This window comes from Neopsephotus bourkii, unplaced genomic scaffold (genome assembly GCF_033783945.1).
Source record: "Neopsephotus bourkii isolate Nb327-2 ecotype Australia unplaced genomic scaffold, CSIRO-AGI_Nbou_v1 NB_867, whole genome shotgun sequence".
Classification (NCBI taxonomy): Eukaryota; Metazoa; Chordata; class Aves; order Psittaciformes; family Psittacidae; genus Neopsephotus; species Neopsephotus bourkii.
The window spans coordinates 777,732-793,553 of NW_026901363.1; the positions used below are offsets into that span (position 1 = coordinate 777,732).

General features: G+C 49.3%; 1 protein-coding gene across 2 annotated transcripts; it reads right to left on the bottom strand.

The window, feature by feature from the left end:
• Window positions 1-1,911: 1,911 nt before the first annotated feature.
• Window positions 1,912-14,080, bottom strand: PRPS1 (phosphoribosyl pyrophosphate synthetase 1). Of its 2 annotated transcripts, none has more exons than XM_061356740.1 (7): window positions 13,792-14,080; window positions 10,995-11,178; window positions 10,565-10,663; window positions 8,657-8,781; window positions 5,999-6,172; window positions 5,174-5,333; window positions 1,912-2,615 (listed from the first exon to the last, which is right to left on the bottom strand). In XM_061356740.1, the coding sequence occupies exons 1-7, from the start codon at window positions 13,911-13,913 to the stop codon at window positions 2,523-2,525; spliced, it is 957 nt and encodes a 318-aa protein (XP_061212724.1). In that variant the 5' UTR covers window positions 13,914-14,080; the 3' UTR covers window positions 1,912-2,522. The 2 variants fall into 2 exon arrangements, with proteins under 2 accessions (XP_061212724.1, XP_061212725.1); XM_061356741.1 differs by having other exon boundaries at window positions 13,827-14,075.
• Between the last annotated feature and the right edge of the window lie 1,742 nt (window positions 14,081-15,822).

Below are 15,822 nucleotides of genomic sequence, written 5' to 3' on the forward strand. Positions count from 1 at the left end.
CAGCTCCCAGTTGACATCTTCCTGCCCATCTATAACCCCATCCTCCCTCAAGACCACTGCCTTCTATCAGCGCAGGAGTGGGGACCCCAGAAAGGCAGCCTCCACTGCCCATCACCAGCGAGGCAAGCTGCTGCCATCTCCACATCACAAACACCAACCCTCGAGCTCAGAAATCACCTGCACGCTGTAATGCACAGGGAGAAAAGGAGCCAACTGCTGCTGCAAGCAATGTGGGACACGTCTCATCCTGCTCCCAACAGCAAAGTGCTCTGCCTGCAAGGCAAACCCAGCTTCCAGGCATCCCCACCCTGCATTAGCTTCAGCTACCCAGGCACATGAACATTCATATTTGCTATGCTATGCAGGTTTCCCCCTACCTGTTACGTGAATGGATTTGCTCAGGTACATCACTGAACAGTGTGAGAAAAGCTCCACCACCAGCTCCAAGAATTAAGTCAAGGAAATCAGACACAGAGAAAAGCCCCTTGGTCCCAAGCTTTTCCTTGCATGTGATGTGCGCACAGCCAAGCTGGAGCTCACCGTCAAGAGGTTTAAACCAGGTGAGCTTCCAAGGTCCCTTCCACATGATGCTCTACCAACACCATGTACTTGCAGGTGACCCATCCCCTCTGTCAGGGTTTTAGAAGCATTTCCAGGCTGAGGCCATGGTTTTTAAATAAAAGTTTAATTCCTTCATCAGGTTTAAACACAAACGCTGCTGGAAATCCTGCTCAGTGCCCCGGCTCTGGGCTCGCAGGGCACTGGCAGCGTGGCAGCAGGGGCTCCAAACACAGGAGGCAGGAATCAGACTCTCGGTAGAGCTCAGTGCAGGATGCGAAGCAAGGAAGCAAGAGACACACTTTCTGGACAGACACCGAATCTTATACATCAAGAAAAGCCCCCACACTGGAATAGAAGTAGTAAGGTTGCCACAGAACAGGAGTTGTAGGAAGGGAGAGAAGTCTTCAGTAAAAGGCACAACTAAGGAAGTACTTCCCTAGATCTTAACCAAGTCTTCCAGTTAGTTCCACTGACACCCCAGCCATGCGTGTTACCCTGGCAAGTCATTTCGAGTTCCTTATTTTCCCTTCCTCCAAAACAAACAGGAGTGCTTATAAAAACCAGCACATGTAAGAGCTCAGTCTATAACCCCAGGAGAGACTCAACAGTTTACCATATGATTGTCTGGTACAGTTACTCAGGATTCAAGTTTCAGGGGATGCCTATACCTGGGAACCTCAGCCAGCTCTAGTTTTGGTATTTTTCTTTCAGGCACTTTGCTGCCTGTCAAGTTGGTGCTGGATCCATGGTTTTCCCAGTACTGTGTACCACCAGCCTCTCCAACCCATCGCTGTAAGCACCCATTAGCAGCATCAGACCCACTCCAAGGCCTTCTTCAGGTTTTGTAGTCCCACAGTCTCCTATGTTCCTTGGTTTAAGACCTTTTGCAAGGAGCAACTTTCAAGGCAAGGCAGACAGTGACCAGGGCAAGCAACCAGAATGTGTCAGTAACCTACAGGACAACAGGATCACAGGCAACGAGAAGCTAAGACATCTGGACACAAAACTGTTGCGTTTTAGGCCACCCAGTGTCTGAGCAGGCACTTGCTAGATGCAACAACCAAGCTACTATGGGATAAAGAGGCTCAGTTTACGAGTGTACTGGTAAAAAACAGGATCCAGGATTTGCACAGCAGGTCAAGGTGCAGCTGCAGTACATGGCAGCACTCCTCCCATCACTAGCAAGGCCAGCGGCTCTGAAACTGAGCAACTGGTTTCAACCTACACCAGAAACTAAAGCACACAACCACCATCAGTCCTCTGCGTAAGAGGGAGAAGAATGCTTGTCCAGGGTGAATTACAGCAAGGCAGTACTGCACAGACTATGCTCTCACCTTCACTTTGCTGCGCAGCATGCTAAAAGGACATCTAATTTCATTAATAAGATTAACTCAAGGTTGAAAGCAACACTGACCTCCTTCCATGGGAGAAAGCTGTAGCAGAACCACCCCCCAGGTGTCCCCCAGGGTTTTACCTAGGGTCAAGCTTGGCCAAGATACAAACCTTCCCCATCGCTCTTGAAGGGCTTCTATCAGGTATAGAGGGGTAAGACAGCCAGCAGTCTCTCGGGCTCTTGCTGTAGATCCACATCAACACGTCCTAGGGAGCTCTACTTCCCAAGCAATTTAGGGTTTGCATGCCAGATCATCTAACCCTCCCCCAAAACAATTGTGGCAGTAAGCCATGGGTCAGTCCTGCTCTCCACAGACCTGCAGAGATGAGTCAGTATTACTGCTGAGCCCCCATGCACAGGGCTGCTGGTGGAGTTGGGAGTGTTAGAGATGAGCTTCCCCCCTCCAGCCTCCCAGTGTTGGGATCAGAGCCAGTAAGGCTGACTTAAGCAGGAGGTGCTGTGGAGAGCTGCACTGGAACAAGCAGAGTCTTCTACTGAACTTTACAACAAGCTGAACAACTTTTGGTTTTAAAAAACAAGCCATACAAGCAGCAGCTGACACCTCTTGTTATAAAGGGACATGGCTGAACAGGTAGGAGACAGATTCCCCATTATGAGTCCTCCTGATGGCCTCTGCAAGGATCATCGAGATGTCAATCACCTGCAGGGGAAGAAAGATGTGTCAGCATCACTGAGGAAAGACATGGAGCCTGGAAGAGAGGCTGCGAAGTTGGGAAGAGCTTAAAAGAGAAAACTCATCACCCAAACCTGTAACGTGCCAGATGCTGACAAAGGATTTGTACACAGGACTGGGATTTAATTACATATCATTATGAAGGTATTCTACATATAGCAACAGTCGTTTCCCTCTTAATCTGTGTCAGGATAACAGTCCACTGTCACCTTTCTTTGCCGAGACTCCCTAAGATCAATCTGTTTACCCTAGGAACTATCTTATGTACTTTGCAGAGAAGCTGGGGGAGTCTCAATCATGACCAGCTCGCCTCCCTTGAGGCAAGAGGCTTTACCATCACTGCCAGCAGTCTAAGGCAGATGAAGCTGTGCTGCAGCTCGGGTCCCAGTCTCTGTGCTAGCTCCACCTGGTGGGTAACCCAGTTAGCAGGAGGGACAGATCAAAACTCCAGCTCTGCACCCAGCAGCTAAAGCATTTTGATGTGTGGTTGCCGTAAGAAGGACCATGTTCATGGTGCATTAAGGAAAGGAAGTGAAATCCATATTTAACATTTCCAGGTATTCTGCATCCTAAGGAAATGAAGAAAGAAACTGAGGAACTACAGAGCAGACAGAGCATAAGACTTAAATCCCTTTGTTCTGTATTTCTCACCACTGAACATCAGAAGTCAGTGTAAAGCAGTGAGGTGCTAAGTGAGAGCCTGAGCAACTACCCACTGCCATCTCTGGCTATAGCTGTTTACATACTGATAACCAGTTTAACACTTTGCCTACATGAACTGTTGTGTGGAGCTTGGCAAGAACTGAAGCATCAGACACTTCAGATGTGCTCAGTTGCAGGAATATCATCCAGAAGTTAGTGCTGACAAATATGCAACCCAACAGCAGTTTGTTATCAGTTTATAGCTTAATTCCCTAAAGGAGCCTAAAATTCACTGCAGCTTCAAACAGCTGAGTTTCCTTTCCAACAGAATCCTGGTATTGAGGCACCTGCTGCACTCACAACAGTACTAGCTGAGCCTCAGCAGTGCCATTCACTTCCCAGAACTTCTCCAAATGCCTGTGTCCTATATATCTGTGCTGTGAAGCTAGTGCTTAGGATGTCCTTTGCTGCGGATATTCTACAGCAGTACCTGAAGCTCCCGATGGACCTATTATGCCCCAATACTCAGGTAAAACTGCAGCTTCCAGCTGTCCATTAACACAGGAAACCCTCGAGTTCCACCTAGCTCAAGTTGTACAGGCATTTCTCTTTCCTTCCAGGAAAGGCAGCCTCAGCTTGGGAAACAAAATGTCACAGTACTTCTTGCTAAATGGAAACCCCAAGACACTGAGTGAGCACTTTCATACAGGCAGCCAAGTGTTTCTGTTATCTTTGGTGAGTATGTGACCATTGTACTGTGGAGCTGTGTCAGCTGCTCTTGGTCAAACCAGCAAGACGTGTCTGCGGGACAGAAGTGCATTTCCTTTCCAGCTCACTGGCACTGCTAATTAAGACCAGACCTGAGGCAATCCCCTTCCCCAGACCAGGCCTACTTTGCTTCACAAAGGGAAGAGACACTCTGCTCCAAGGGCTGGGCATTAGGTGATAGCTACACAGCTGAAGCTGGCATTCCCAATTTAGAATCACAGAATAGTTAGGGTTGGAAAGGACCTTAAGATCGTCCAGTTCCAATCCCCCTGCCATGGGCAGGGACACCTCACACTAAACCAGGGCACCCAAGGCTCTGTCCAATCTGGCCTTGAACACTGCCAGGGATGGAGCATTCACAACCTCCCTGGGCAACCCATTCCAGTGCCTCACCACCATCACAGGAAAGAATTTCCTCCTTATATCCAATCTAAACTTCCCCTGTTTAAGTTTTAACCCATTATCCCTTGTCCTGTCACTACAGTCCCTAATGAAGAGTCCCTCCCCAGCATCCCTATAGGCCCCTTCAGATACTGGAAGGCTGCTATGAGGTCTCCATGCAGCTTCTCTTCTCCAGGCTGAACAGCCCCAACTTTCTCAGCCTGTCTTCATACAGGAGGTGCTCCAGCCCCTGATCATCCTCGTGGCCTCCTCTGGACTTGTTCCAACAGTTCCATGTCCTTTTTATGTTGAGGACACCAGAACTGCACACAATGCTCCAGGTGAGGTCTCATGAGAGCAGAGTAGAGAGGAAACAAACTTCAGAAGTTCCTAACTATTTCTGCTTCAGCATTACAAATCAGCAGCACACCACTCCTCTGAGGTGCACAGACACAACTGCTTGCTCGCAGCACAGCCCTCTTAGCTCAGTGATAAAACAAGCACAGGTAAATTTACTTAAATGAACTGTTTAAGATGAGCTGGATTAGAAGCTGTGTTTTCTCAGTGTAACAGGTCTGTTAAGTCACAGCAATAGGAACTAGTCCACACTGCCACTGATTCCAGTACCAATGAAATGGCTGTGAGCACTGGACAGTATGAAGCGGTTTCCCCAGCAGGAGGACAGACAAGTGCTGCTGGGCCCCCCCCAAGGAGTGACAGAAGTAGCTGCTCACCTGGATTTTAGGGCACTGCTTCATCTTGTCCTCCTGGGGTATCGTGTTTGTGACCACAACTGCCTCAAAACAGGCGTTGTTGATCCGAGAGATTGCCGGCCCAGAAAAGATCCCGTGAGTTAGGATAGCATAAACTTTGGTGGCTCCTGCTGACACAAGCCTGTAAGGTGGGAATGAGGAGGATGAGGAATTCTTAGCAAGTATTAAATTGATATTAATGCAAGGCACTTGGTAAGCATCAAAGGAGACAACAGCATATGCTTAAGGGACAGGCCGCCTTTGACTCCCCCCTCCAGCCCACTACTGTGTTGGGGAAACAGTTCACAACAGCACCATAAAACCCACCACAGGAAATATACACTGGGAAAAAAAGTGTTCTAAGCCCTTTTGGGACATTTGGACTAGGTTATAAACCACTTTCCATGGGTTTTGCCACCACAGGGAGCAGGTTTTTAATACCGAGTGATGTATTTGCTGGTGTTTCTAGTGCAGAAGGCTTGAACTTACTTCAGATAGAAACTCACGTATGACCTTAACCTGGTGCACCAGGCATCATTTAGTTCTACCTGCACAGCCAGTGAGGGTCTAGTGGAAGCATTTCAACACAAGCATTTTTCAGATAAAAAAGACACTATGGTCCTCTACCTATTTCCATTATTTCACTTATTAAAGTGAGAACTTTAATCAGGCTTTTTACTTATGTTGTATGACAGGCAATAATCAAGAAACTGATACTTGACATTCAAATAACCTGCTTAACCCACGCCATAGCTTTCACTAACTGTAGGTTCCTGACTTAGGAAAGAATCAATCAGCCCTACTCACTTGTCTGCAGCATGACAGATGGTACCACATGTGTCTGCCATATCATCTACCAGAATGGCCACTCTGTCTTTCACATCACCCACCAGGACCATGCGATCCACTTCGTTTGCCTTCTTGCGCTCCTTGTGAATGAGGGCGAAGTCTACATTCAATCGATCTGCAATGGAGGTCACTCTGAAGAGAAAACAGTTTCCAAACAACACTTAACTCCACACCAGCTTCAACTGAACCTCTTAAAGCTATTAAGCACAACCTGCCACTGCAGTAAGAGAAGCTGTCACCACATCTGCTCCTGCTCCAAGCAATTAGTAGAAGATGCTCTGCCACCTGAAGTTTCCCTTCAAGCAGTTAAACTGCAATTTCTCATCTGATCTTTCCCAATGACAGCAAGCAGATTAAGATAAAAGTCTTCATCCTGACCACTGTACATTAATTTGCACTTGCAGCTCAAAGCGTAGTCAGCAGATCTGGCAAACCTGAAGTGATGAGAATGCTTGGGAAGTTGTCATCTGTGTAACGCTACCCTGGAAACGCTTCAGTTGTGCCTCAACAGGGATCTACTCACACTCATATAATCATTCAGTTATCATGCATGCAAGTGCTGGCATAAACACAGTGAAAAGATAAACATCCAAGAAACCCAAGCCCACCACCTCACATTTACTTTGGTTAGAGTGCCCATGGCACAACCTTACTGGAGGGACCTAAACTTCATGTACTGATACTCATGAACAGTAAAAGCATTACGAGTGTGAAGGAACAAAATACACATGCCCCTAAGAAATTCTACACTTGGGATAAGCAGACTGAGCCTTGGCAGATGAGACTCATCACCCTGGAAGTGATACAGAAGCTTGTTAAACTGAATTGTTTTCTGAATTATTTCGTTCTGGAGTATCTCCATAAAGTGTCGCATCAGCCAAGATCCCCACATTTCAGTTTAAGTGGCCTTTGAAGAGGTTTTTGAGGAGTCAGATGACTTGGCATTCCATATACTGCATTATGCAACAAGCTACAGAAGTGGCTGAACCTACAAACGGTCCTGTCCAACACACGGGCCACAACAAAGCTACAGAAGACATACAGCAACCTACAGTGCATTTATCTGTTGGCTGTTTGTAACAGATAGCTGAGAACACTTACAAGTATCTGAATCAGGTCAGCATGCACCAACATTCTGGTGTTAAGTCTTGACTTAATTAAGTCTTCAGATCCAGATTTGGTGTCTGGATTAAAGATACATCTCCATCCCTTTGCTCTTCACATGTAGCCCTCAGTACAGAAGTATGAAGGAACAGCTTAGTTTCACAGAATCATGGAATAGTTAGGTTGGAAAGGACCGTAAGATCATCAAGTTCCAATTCCCCTGCCATGGACAGGGACACCTTGCTCTAAACCATATCACCCAAGGCCTCATCCAACCTGGCCTTGAACACTGCCAGGGATGGAGCATTCACAACCTCCCTGGGCAACCCATTCCAGTGCCTCACCACCCTAACAGGAAAGAATTTCCTCCTTATATCCAATCTAAACTTCCCCTGTTTAAGTTTTAACCCATTACCCCTTGTCCTACCACTACAGTCCCTAATGAAGAGTCCATCCCCAGCATCCCTATAGGCCCCCTTCAGATACTGGAAGGCTGCTATGAGGTCTCCACGCAGCCTTCTCTTCTCCAGGCTGAACAGCCCCAACTTTCTCAGCCTATCTCCATACAGGAGGTGCTCCAGCCCCTGATCATCCTCGTGGCCTCCTCTGGACTTGTTCCAACAGATCCATGTCCTTTTTATGTTGAGGACACCAGAACTGCACACAATGCTCCAAGTGAGGTCTCACAAGAGCAGAGTAGAGGGGCAGGATCACCTCTTTGGGCCTGCTGGTCATGCTCCTTTTGATGCAGCCCAGGATACGGTTGCTTTCTGGGCTGCCAGCGGCTACTGCATCCAGCTCATGTTCATTTTCTCATCGACCAGCACCCCCAAGTCCTTCTCCACGGGGCTGCTCTGAATCTCTTCTCTGCCCAGCCTGTTTCTCTTAATAAGCACCCAAGAACATTCTGAACTGCTCAGAAACTGGCACATTTATATGCTGGAAGAGGGGAGATTGTCAGACTACCAAAGTAGAAATGTGCCGTAACAGATGCTGCTGCTTTTTGGAAAGGAACCATCTATCTTCCTTGCTTCCAGCCGGCCAGTAGCAAGCTTAAGTCCCAGCTAGATATTAAAATCAAGAGTAATACAGTAAGTGCGTTGATAAGCTCAGCTTAACACTGCAAAGCAAGCAGCCTGGATAAAAATGTATCATTGACCAGCAGCAGTCTTGTCCTGGCATAGGGCTATGAATTAAGTAACTCCCTTCTTCAACCTGCATAATCAACCTTCTACAAACAAACTGGTTTAGTCCAAGGGATGTAGTAATGACCCAATTCCTACCTGTGCAGCTGTGATTCTAGAAGGTGTTTAATTCTCCATGTAGCTCAGGAAATATTCTAAACATTCCTTAAGGAGACTATCTGACCATTCCTCACTAGCTGCCACATACTGCCTTACAGAAGGCAGGCCAGCAGAGAGAACGTGTGTTGTAAGAATAAGGTGACAAACACTCTCAGGAATTCAAGAACATCCAGAAGCAGCACCTCAAGGTGGCTGGCTGACAGCTTACCTCTTGGCTCCACCGGCATCTGGTGAAACAATGGTGCAGTTCTTCCACTCTGCAATATTCTCTTTGATCCACTTCAGTACAGCAGGCTCAGCATATAAGTTATCAACAGGGATATCAAAAAAGCCCTGCAAGGAAGACAACAGGAATAGATGTAACTGAAGGTCACATTCCAACAACAGCTGGAAGAAGCATTCTGTATGATCAGGCATGCAGCCACCTCATTTCCACAGCTTTCAGCTTTCCTTTCTACTTCCCTTAATGCTAGGGCAGTATGTTTTGGGATCCAGAGACCAGTAACATAAGGAGCCTTCAGAGCCAGAAATAGTTTAGCAGCATCAGTAACACTACATCTGACACCTTCACAACATGGACCTAGTTCTATCCTAAGGGGATGCAGAAACCAGCAAACACTCATTTTCAGAGCAGCTATCTGCCTGTTTACAGAGTCAGTCTTTAAAGCCCATTACCTAAACTGCTGGCATCGACAGGAAACCTATGAAAAGGCTTGAGCAACATTTGTTTATAATCTAATGCTGTTCCCACAACTTTACACTGCCCCAGCAGATGCCTCCAGGTAAACCTCAAAGGTCACTAAAAGCTAGAAGTTAACCCTGGACAGGGAATAAAAGGCAGGAGAGTGGGGGCAGCTACTCTAGAGGAATGTGTCAAGGTATAGGGGAATAGATACTTCCTGCCATCATTCCTTCTGTGCTCAGCAACCCAGCAGCTACAAAAACCAGGCTGAAACCAGACAAATGCTGGAAGTGTATGTACACAAACCCAATTATTCAAGTGAATCTCACCACTGCTGCTGGTGAAAGCTCAACCCTATGGCACACATCATAACTCCAAGCCTCTTAGGGAAGAGGCATCCCCACATCTTGGGATCTGTTCTTTCATTCCATGATCTTTCTGACAGTCTTCTCATCTGTGCCCCAAAGATTTTTATTTATTTCTATTTGAGACAAAGTATTTCTGGGCAAATTACTCTGGAAGAAACTGCACTGCAGCAAATGGCTGCATCTGTAGAATCTCCATCCAGCCCGCCTACCTACCTCACCACCAGCAGATATCTCACCCTTCTTGATTCAAACTATTTGCAGCAATACAAGAGATATCTTCTCCACCTTTCTGTTACATTGAGTTGGTTTCTTGGTCTCAGAGCACTTGCTCAAGGTGAAAAGAAACAAGATTGGTAACGGAACAGCTTGCTGTCTCTCCTCTCCCTGGTATAGCTCTTGCCACTTCTCTTACACAGCTCTGGGCGAAACTTCAATTGCTCTGTGAGACTGTTCTGTTCACCAAGCCAGCAAAATCCATGAATAATTTTCAATTCACCAACAGCTTGGAGAAGAACCAAAACCCACTTATGTGGAAGGGTGGCAATGAATGGATACAAGTGGGATTGCCCATGTTGTCAACAGCAAGCTATCAGATCACTGTCCTGGTGAACTGGACCCTCATAAGCAGCTGTGACAGTGCTCCTGGAGGCAGAGCTAACTGCTCACTTCTCCCTGATAATTCAATAAATATCAGAAAGCTCTACTGAATATTTAAAATCACTCTTGATAAAGATATTTTGCATCTCAAATCCCTCAAAGGACCAGTTAAGAGCACACAGTGTCACCGTGTGGCAACAGAAATTGCATGGATCATATACTAGCTCAACATTCATTTACACAGGGCTCAATATGCTCAGTCTGCTCAAGAACAGCTGTAATTTCATTTACAGGTGAACCCCTTACCCATCTCCCTCTTCTCTTCTGATTGACTCTACTCTTCCAGTCCCACATTCCCAAGTCCTGATCACTGCTGTGTCTAAACAAACCCAGGTTGCTGGAAAGCCTGCAAGGCAGTAAAGATGCTCAGACTGGAGCAGGTAAATACTTCCTGATTTTTAACTCCTACCTGAATCTGAGATGCATGCAGGTCCATGGTGATTATATGATCTGCACCTGCCACAGACAGCATGTTTGCAACCAGCTTGGCAGAGATTGGAGCTCGACTCTAGTACAGGAAAAAACAGCATTTAAGACAAGTTCAACTCCTTCACCAAGATGTCAGTCTTCCACTTCTAGGCAATGATTCACAAGCAGTTACTAAAAGGAGTACTCATTTACATTGCATCTTTTCATCAACTGGTGATTACAGCCTGGTGCATTCTCAAGAAGAACTAGCTCTTTATGAAAAGATGAATTTGCAGTCCGATGCCCTGAGGTTTAAAGAAATTAAAATAAGTTTTATTGCCTCCTTTACATATTCAGCTAGATCTAATTCCAATACAGCAGTCAGGGCTTTTTATTCACCTTCTGAGCAGGAAGTTTAGCAGATCCCTTACCTTGTCCTTTTTGTCCTGCCGAGCATAAGGGAAGCAGGGTATGACAGCTGTGACTCTGCTGGCAGAGGCAATCTTACAGGCATTTATCATGATAAGGAGCTCCATCAGATTGTCATTGATTTCACCACAGCCACTCTGCACAATGTAGACGTCCTCCCCACGTACACTCTCGCCTATTTCCACACTGGGAACAAATGAGGAAAGGAGAGTTGTACCCAGATGCAAATTAAAACACAGCCCATTACATATGCCTGCAGAGCAACCAAGGCACTGCATTCCCCAGGGTCTGTGGGTAACAGTGCCATATAATCAAGGGTGTTGAACAGGAACACTGCTGCTTATTTGCTCAGTAACTGTTTTACATCTCCCTAATGGTTCAGTCAAGCTAAAAGCACTCAGCCTGCACTCTGGATCAATACAAGCTGAGCACGTAAACACCCCAGAGCAGGCCTTGGTCCCCCTGAATCACAAGTACAACCACCTCAGCTGAAAGCAGCAGCGTACAAAGGAAGCAAGGATGGTGGCCAACCAGCAGAGAAAGCAGAGCCAAACTTCTACCAGAAGCTATGCTGCAGCTGGTCACTATATTTAGAGTCATAACTGCTATTCACTGGCTTGAACAGACATGCTCTCCAGCATTCCCCTTTGGAAAAGCTTTTGGGGTTAATTTCCTCCTGGATGCAATGCACACTAATCCCTGCTGATGAAGGGACTGAATACAAGCCAAAGGTCCTGTTTGCCAGCAGCAAACTGCCAGCTCCAGCGCATGTATCAAGACACCTGCACCAGAAGCAAAGCTGGAAAGAAAGCAAGAGCCTTAGCTTTGAGGCTTCATACAGGGCAAAGCTGCATAAGGCCTTTTGTTGAGGAACAGATTAACTACTAACTAGTTTCAACATTTCAGTTTAGAGATGACTGCCACAGATTTGGAAGTAACCAGAAGTCAGTCTAAGGACAAGTATCTCGCAGTTTGTTTCTATCTGGCACTGGAGATGCTCACCCACTCTGCAGGCTGCTGCCACATCAAACTCTTCAGAAGCAGATTACCACCCACTCCACTCCCAATGGCTTCATTTACACAGCACCTTAAGCTAGATTTTAATGTTAATATTTAACTCTCTGAACTTCCTCCTCATTTATTCAACATGGGTTTGATGACTGCTACCTATTTACAGTCTTACTGCTCAACCTCCGTCAGCAAACTGCAGTCACCTTCACTGCACACTGGCTTACACCATATACCAACCTCTCATGAAGCATGAGGCAAGCGTACGAGGTAGCAGTAGCTGGCACACAAGCATCTCCAACTGCACTCACTAACAGTCAGTTAAGCTGATTCAGGCCATTTATAACACAAATGAATCCATGAGCTATTTGCTGAAATAATCTTCCATTTTCTGGGAAGCATCCGCTATCAGTTTATGAAGGTAAATAAGATTTCTCTGAGGTCTTAAAAGTCACATTTCCTGCTGACATCAGAACTTGCTGGCTGGCCAGCTGGATGCAGAAGGGCAGTTAATAGAGAGCAATGAGAACAGTGCAATGGCTGAGAACCAGACTCAAACTCTCCTCTACAACTCTCTGAAGTTCTCAGTTACAATCAATACTCATGCAACAGAAGCATAATATTCTACCTCATGCGTACACCTTGGATTCTCCTGGCAAGAGTTTTTGTTTCGAGAAGAAATACGAGGGTTGGAGCAATCATTCAAGGTTCTCTGTATTACACTGTGTGGTGTATACCTGCCTAGTGTACTTCTCTAAACCAAGCTTTAAGAGCTCTGAATAAATTCTTAGCCTCTCCTTTCTTTCAGCTTCTCCAAGTACAATAGCAGCAACTTATAAAGCATAGAGACAGAAAACAAGGCAAATTAGGTTTCAGAGCTCGGGGGGAACACAGGAGTGCGTGACTGCAGTCGCATCATGGGCTGTAAGGTGGTGTCAGCCTCTTATCTTCCCTGAATAATTTTAGCAGTACCTTTAAAGACTCTGATGCTCTTCAGAGCAGTTTAAAGGCACCAGCTGGGGCTTCAGCACAAACCTGTCAAGCCTCAAGCCATCACAGTCTAGGCTATGCATGGAAGAGGCTCGTCAGTGCAGATGAAAGCCGGGAAGGCGCATTCCCATCAGCTCCTAGCTACTGGGGTTGTGTGTGTGGGGGGGGAAGTCCGCCTGGTGAATCCCGCCGCTCCGACCTCTGCCACAGAGACCGGGTGACACCGCCCCCGTGCTCCGCGTGTCGGAGCCCCGCAGCCCGCAAGGTGCAGGCGGAACACCAGACCCGCGGTGGGAGCCCCGCGCTCCGCGGCACAGGCGCTTTCCGAGCAGGCCGCTAGAGGCATCGCCGGGGCCGCGCAGCCGCCAGCACATGGCCCGGCGCCCCCGGGAGCTCTCCAGGGAGCACCGCACCCGCGGCCTCCCCCATCCGAAACACACCCCCCCCCCTTCCCCCGGGGCTCCCCGGTGGGCCACGCTTCACCGGGCCGGGTGCTGTCGCTGCCTCCCAGCCAGCACTCGGTACACGGCACGGTCGACGTGCTGCCCCATGCGCTGCTCCACACAACACGGCTGCGGGCGCGGAGCTCGTCAAGCGGAGCTGCGCGGAGACCGCTCTGCTGAAGGCCGTCCACGGGAGACCCGGCCCGGCGCGGCCCAACGGCTGCTCGCAGGGGAAGGGCAGGTCGCGGCCCGCCAACCCGCACTACAAGCCCCAGCAGCCCCTGCGCGGCGATTGTGCGAGACGCACCGCGGCAGCGCCCCGCGGCCCGCCGGGAGCCGTAGTGCGGCCCCGCCTCACCATGTCTCCTGGTTGCTGAACTTCTTAGTGACCACCTTGCCCAGCTCCAGGCCGAGGCGGTCCGCGATCTTCTGCGACAGGTCCTGGTGCGAGCTCCCGCTGAAGATCTTGATGTTGGGCATGATGGCGGCTGCGGCACCGACGCTCTTCTCCTTCTCCTCGTCCCCGCTCCGCCTCGCACCGCAGCCGACCGCCGCACGGGGACCCGCCCGCCTCCTGCGCGGGACGCGGCACGGTGAGCGCTGGCCACGCCGCCTCGCCCCTATTCCGCCATTTTGCCCCTTCCCGCTCACCGCGCAGGCCCTTTATAGACTCCTGACCCCCGCGGACACGCCCCTTCTCGCTTTCTATTGGCTGCGATGCGACCGGGGGCGGGTCCCTTCCCGTCCCCGCAATGGCGCGAAAGAGCGGTGGGCGTGGCTCAGCGCCCCGCCGGAACAACGGGCCCCTAGTGGGGAGACGCGGGAGGGGAGTCCCTCTACGGGGTGGGGCGTAGCGCAGGAGGAGGTCTACGATTGGTCGCCGCCTGTCCGCCTGGCCTGCGATTGGTCAGCGAGGCAGGAGCGTCTGCGGAGTAGAGGGTTCGTTAATGGAATGATTGGCAGTCTCCCCCCGACCAGCAGGCAAGATGGCTGCCGTCCTTCAAGGGAGGCCCTAGGGGGGCAGCAGCGAAGGGGAGGGAAAATGGCCCCGCTCCCGCCGCAGGCTGCCCGCGCCCCGTGCTGGCCTCCGAGCCCCGCGGCCTCCGAGCCCCGCGGCGGTGCCGGATGCGGGGGTTACCTCAGCATGCCGGTGTGCGTGCGTCCGCTGCCTCCTCCCGCTGCCGCCGCGGCCTGCTCTGCGCTGAGCAAGCGTCACCCCGCCGGGCCGCAGCACCGCGGCGTAACGCGGTGCCCTAGCGGCATGCTGCACCGTGTCACCCCGTACCGCCGAGTCACGCTGCGGCGGCACCCGGCCACCCCCGGCCAGGCTGCGCGGGCACCACCGCAGCGGCGCTGGGGTCACCCCGCTGCCACACGGCAGTCCCCCGCTGTGCTGCACTGCGGGCGGCGGCTCGGGGTGCCTGAGCTCCGCCGGGTCACGCTGGGCTGCAGCCGCCTCCTAAGCCAAGCCCCGAGGTGTGGGGTGATGGCCCGCAGAGCCATGGGCACCCCCCGCTTCATGTCCCTCGGTGATGATTACAGAGAATAGGTTATCAGAAAGGGAAATTGCAGCTTTCCGTGCACAAACAGCCCAGGGACTGAGTCAAACACAGCAGGGGAAACGGGAGCTCTGCTGCCAGATCAGCCGTGCCCGCAGCGGTCGCACTGAGCAGGGCTGTCCCCAGCTACTGGCTTCAGATGCTGGGTGGGATAATGTGTCATCATTACCAAGTTGGATGGTGGTCCTTCAGCCGAAGAGAAACCTTTTGCTTTTTTGTTGTGCGTGCTTCTAGGCTACAAACCCCACTAATACTCGTTTTTCTTTGCTTTTTGTTTCAAGGATGCTGTGCTTGGTCTCATTCCCTTTGGTGAAGTGATACCGGTTCGAAAGTGAAACGATGGCAGCAGGCTTTGTGTGAGAGGAAGCATTGGCTTCTCATGGATGTATCCAGTCTGACTGGTCTCATAATAAACATGTTTTGCCCTTGTCCTCAGCATCTGCAGGCATACTTGCTGCTATTCATTTTTCTATTGGAAAGAACCTTTGGCAACACTTTGAGATTTAAAAAAGTTAAAATCAAATTGTGGATACCCTGGATTGCAGCTGCAGAGGTGGGGTTTTCACGATTGTAACAGGCCATTTAATTCCATTTCTGAGGGTTTTTTTACATTTGGAATTGGGGGTTTGTACCTAATCCTGTAAGCAGTCTCCTGCGAACATGCAGCCCGCATGTTATTACATTATGCGGATTAATTTAGCTTTTGCAGAAATAAACTTAGTGTTTAAAGGCTTTAAACCACACAAAATAGGCCACAAAGAGCTCCTTCAAAGTTTACATGCAGTTGTGTCCTTTCTGCTTGTTTTACTTGACTGCCACATAGGTAAAAA

Excerpts from the sequence above, each read along its gene's own strand:
- PRPS1 (XM_061356740.1), bottom strand. The coding sequence starts at position 13,913 with ATGCCCAACATCAAGATCTTCAGCGGGAGCTCGCACCAGGACCTGTCG. Across the intron at positions 11,179-13,791 it reads TTCAGCAACCAGGAGACATG|TGTGGAAATAGGCGAGAGTG; the intron begins GTGAGGCGGGGC and ends ATTTGTTCCCAG. Across the intron at positions 2,616-5,173 it reads AGCAGTGCCCTAAAATCCAG|GTGATTGACATCTCGATGAT; the intron begins GTGAGCAGCTAC and ends CTTCCCCTGCAG.